The 4,903-nt window shown below is 37.4% G+C and overlaps 1 protein-coding gene across 1 annotated transcript; it reads left to right on the plus strand.

Moving 5' to 3' along the window:
* The first annotated feature begins 1,612 nt into the window (after positions 1-1,612).
* Positions 1,613-3,661, plus strand: LOC141107296 (P2Y purinoceptor 4-like). The gene has a single exon (XM_073597987.1). The coding sequence runs from the start codon at positions 1,613-1,615 to the stop codon at positions 2,669-2,671; it is 1,059 nt and encodes a 352-aa protein (XP_073454088.1). The 3' UTR covers positions 2,672-3,661.
* The last annotated feature ends 1,242 nt before the right edge of the window (positions 3,662-4,903 follow it).

Below are 4,903 nucleotides of genomic sequence, written 5' to 3' on the forward strand. Positions count from 1 at the left end.
AAACTTGTTTTCAAGATCAGGTAAGTAATGCATGCAAGATTTTCTTTATTTCACTTGTTTCAGTAAGGTTAGCAAGTTGTATGTTATCACTTGTTGCAGCATGTTTATAAGTAACCCAGAGAAAAAGAGAAAATACTTTTTTTTTTTAACCACTTAAGGACCGGAAGGATTTACCCCCTTAATGACCAGGCTATTTTTTGCGATACGGCAATGCGTTACTTTAACTGACAATTGCGCGGGGGCGTGCGGCGCTATACCCAAATAAAATTGATGTCCTTTTTTCTCACAAATAGAGCTTTCTTTTGGTGGTATTTGATCACCTTTGCGGTTTTTATTTTTTTTAACTAAAAAAAGAGACCCACAATTTTAAAAATAAATAAATAAATATTTTTTCTTTTTGTTATAATACATATCCAATAAAAATGTAAAAAAAGAAATTTCTTCATCAGTTTAGGCCAATATGTATTCTACTATACATTTTTGTTAAAAAAAATCGCAATAAGCATATATTGAATGGTTTGTGCAAAAGTTATAGCGTCTACAAATTGGGAGATAGATTTATGGCATTTTTATTATTATTTTTTTTTTTTACTAGAATGGCGGTGATTAGCGTTTTTTAGCGGGACTACGGCTTTGCGGCGGACAGATCGGACACTTTTGACACTTTTTTGGGACCAGTAAGATTATTACAGTGATCAGAGCTAAAAATATGCACTGATCACTGTATAATTGACACTGTCAGGGAAGAGGTTAACACTAGGGAGCGAACAAAGGGTTAAGTGTGTCCTAGGGAGTTGTTTCTAACTGTGGGGGGAGTGTACTGACTGGGAGTACAGAGAGATCGCTGTTCCTGATCACTAGGAACAGACAATCTCTCTGTACTCCCCTGTCAGAACAGGGATCTGCTTTGTTTACAAAGGCAGATCCCCATTCTGCCTCTCTAAAGAGTGATTGAGGGTGGCCAGCAGACATCGCAGCCGCCGGACCCACTCATGGGCTCCCCCCCACAGTTGCACGCACCCGCAGTGTCTCCTGCACGAAACGACGTATGGGAATGTCGTTTCACGCAATTGGGCCACCCTGTCGCAGTATACTGTATATGCGATGGGCGGTCCTTAAGTGGTTAAAGTAAATTAGAATTTGTTCAGGTGAGCAAAAAAGATGTAAATCCTAATTATGAACTTCTCTTATTTGTTTCTATTTGGTCTAATAAATATATAATTGAAAGTGTTTTGTTATATCTGTTTAATAAGTAAAAAAAATCCCCTGTGCTGTACTGTTAGCATTTTTACGAGTTCTCTATGTGGACTACAAAACAACTCAACCTGTGTTATGAAAATAAGGAGAGGTGGAGGTTTTCTGTAGTCCTAATACACTTGCTGTCCTAAGTTGACAGCGCAGCTACTAGTAAGACACAGTACAGTGAGTCTTGTCACAGGAAGTGTGTTACTGGCAGGATCACCATGAGAAAAGAAGGGGAAAACAAATTCTGAAAAAAGAAAAGGAATGCAACTACCACATCTAAGTACCAGTAAGCTGCAATATAGTACATTTTTTAAGCGTTTACACTCTAACTATTAAGGGTTAATTTTTTAAGTTGCAGACTCTTGGAATGTCAGACTCAACTGAGAATTCAACTGGTTGTAAACCACAGCCCATTAACAGCTTCATCCCCATCTTCATGAGTTTCACCTTTTTCATTGGCTTTGTGCTGAACTGCATCAGTTTATGGATTTTCTGGTTCAAGGTAAAACCATGGAACTCAATGGTAATTCTCCAGTTCAACTTGGCCATCTCAGATGTCATCATCACCCCAGCAGCTCCCTTGATGGTTATTTACTACCTGAAAAATAACTGGACCTTTGGATTGGAGCTCTGCAAGTTCAAGGTCTTCTTGCTCAGCACTAACATGTATGGAAGCATTTACTTCCTCACCCTAATCAGTATACATCGATACTTTACCATTGCCCACAGTAACAAAGGATCAGCCTTGGCCAGAAAAACATTCATTAAAAAACTTTGCTTCTTCATCTGGGGTTGTCTGTTTTGTCAAGGCATTCCATTTTTCTTTGTTCTTAAAACTACTAAAGTCCAAGGAATTACAAAATGTCTTAGCTTCCATAAAAACGAACAACCCTCTTTATTTTTTGCCTGGAATTGGGTCATTCTATTTTCTGGCCTTATTATTCCTCTCTCTATAACATTGGTCTGCTACAGCCTGCTAATTCGATATATGCGAAAAGTCAACCCAATAAACACCTTTAGCAAAGTCATGGTGTCCAAGTCAGTGAGGACTATCTCCATCTCCCTTATAATATTCATAATCTGCTTCATCCCGATCCACATCACCAGAACATTAGGTGTCACCATCATGTTGTTTTTCCCAAATTTGTGTTTTTTGGTGGAAAACGTTGAAGTTGCTCATTACTTCACGTGGATGCTGTCAGAAACAAATTATTGTTTGGATCCCATACTGTACTGTTTTGCTTCCAGAAGATTTAAATACACATTCACAAGTTGGTGTACTTTTCTACAGAGACAGCCTCAGAAAAACATTGCAGAAGATTCTCAGGGTAATCAGCTTGAGAAACCTTCAGATACTCACTGCTCTGGTCATCTGGCATCACAAACAACACACCCAGGGTCTGGGTCAGCTGAACGTGGAAAATGAGTACAGATTTACAGACTAAATCTAGATAAAAGTTATAAAATATGTCAGTTTTGTGGAAAAATGCGTGGAATGAAAAATACAAATACATTGTTATGCTTGTTCTACATCATGAAGCTGGATAGATCAGCCTCACTGACCTAAAACTAATATGAAGCCCAGAAGTCAGCTTCTTTCTAAGACTTCTCACTTTGGTATTTTGCTTACCCACTGAAAAATAGTAACTTTGAAAATATCTTCTTCCTCAATCAGTTTGATGCACTTTTTGAGAATGTTTTAAAGTATAACTAAAGGCAAAACTTTTTGGGGGTTTGAACAGAGTGGACATGGGACTATGGCTATGGGACAGGAAGTGAAGGGAAATTTCTGCAATGGGACACAGATGATGAAAAAAAAAAATCTGACAGGGGTTATAACCCTCCCTTGCTCTATATAAAATGGAAAAAAAGTTTTGCCTATAGTTCTACTTTAATTCTGTCTTCTGCAGTATCCTTCTAGTGCTCAAGGGAAAATCAGTGGCAACATCCTCACCCATGTACCATGGCCATATCAAGTGGGTCTGATAAATATTATACTTATGATTTTGTACTGTGTTCACATACCAACAAGTAGCTGAAAGGGTGACCAGATGCACATACTGTATGTTCCTCCATTGTACTGGACAAAACTGATTCTATATTTGGTAAATGGGACTACCCAAGAGGCACCCAAGAGGCGTGGAAAAACTAGTCGTATATCGTATTAGCATATTACTTTAGTAGCCCACCTCTACGTTTGTTACCATATTTTAATATACAAAAGTTACATATTACTGTGTATTCATATTCTTACACTATCACACATAAGCTCACATATACACACAAACCTCTTTGCTCTATGCAAGCTGGCACATTTTGCTAACCACTGCAACTTTTTTTGACATTTTGTATAATATACAAAACATTGTTCCTTTTCTCTTTTTAATGTCACACTTGGTTGTGTTTGTTATGTATATCACATTTACATGCATTTATTGTATATAAAGTGTTAAAAACTCTCAACATCTAAATGTATTAACAATTTGAATCTGAAGCATAGCAGCAACTGGGGGCTCTAATGTGTTTTAGACTCACAAAGGGGCATTTATGAAGCAAATTAGCAACACAATTAGACAGAAATCATGCTGCCTCTTAGTATGCAAAGTATTTGCAAAAGATTTTTTTAAAATATTTTGGACCTCTGTGCCTGCAATCCTGGGCAGCCAACTGAGACAGTTTGTACAGGTCTGCAACAGAATTACCAAATGTGACAGTTTGTTACTTGAAACAGAGGTACAATTAGAGACTGGCCAATATGTATCAATTCCATGATCACATGACTATGAGGGCTCCAGGGCTGTCAGCTCTACAGCAACGCGTTTCAACCATATAGGTCTTGTTTACAATTGTTGAATTATCTACACATTTACATGCAGCAAGGGGGAAAGGAAAGTCTTTGACTTTGTGATAGTATTGCTGCTGGATGCATCTCTGCGCTAGAGACTCTGAAAGAATTAAAAGAAAAGCATAGTGGGGGAATTACTCAAAACAGGAGCAGACAGAATCTGGAGCATCTGTGCATGGAAACCGATCAACTTCTAGCTTAGCTAGCTAGCTTATTCAGTTAATTTTTTTAAAATGAAAGATAGAAGCTGATTGGTTGCTATGCAAAGATGCTCCAGATTCTGTCTGCTCCAGTTTTGATACATTCCCTTCAGGTTCATTTACAGTGAGCACAGATTTGCAGTTATTATTAGTCTTTACCTTACACATTATTATTTGATGTGACCATTACATTTTAGAAGCTTGGTCATCCACATATTTGCTATTATGTTAAATTTGTGGATTTGTACCCTGTTTTTCTTCTAAAGTAAAACTATGGCCTCCCACTTAATGAACCTAACTTAATAGGTAATGCATCTGTACATACAGTTTTCCCTTATTCCTGTTGCAAAGGCTCACAAATACTTGTTGATCTTGCCAGTAAAGTTAGGCCACAAGTAAGAAAAGAGGACCAGGCCTTTTCTGGCACTTTTTGTTTGCACGTTTAAAATATATTTTTTTTGCTAGAAAATTACTTATAAACCCCAAACATTTCATAGATATATCTATATATCTTTTTTGCAGAGACCCTAGGGAATAAAATGGCGATTGTTGCAATTTTTTATGTCAAATGGTGTTTGCGCAGCGGATTTTGATACGCAATTTAAAAGAAAAA

The sequence above is a fragment of the Aquarana catesbeiana genome, linkage group LG09 (assembly GCF_042186555.1).
Source record: "Aquarana catesbeiana isolate 2022-GZ linkage group LG09, ASM4218655v1, whole genome shotgun sequence".
Taxonomy (NCBI): Eukaryota; Metazoa; Chordata; class Amphibia; order Anura; family Ranidae; genus Aquarana; species Aquarana catesbeiana.

Excerpts from the sequence above, each read along its gene's own strand:
- LOC141107296 (XM_073597987.1), top strand. The coding sequence starts at position 1,613 with ATGTCAGACTCAACTGAGAATTCAACTGGTTGTAAACCACAGCCCATT.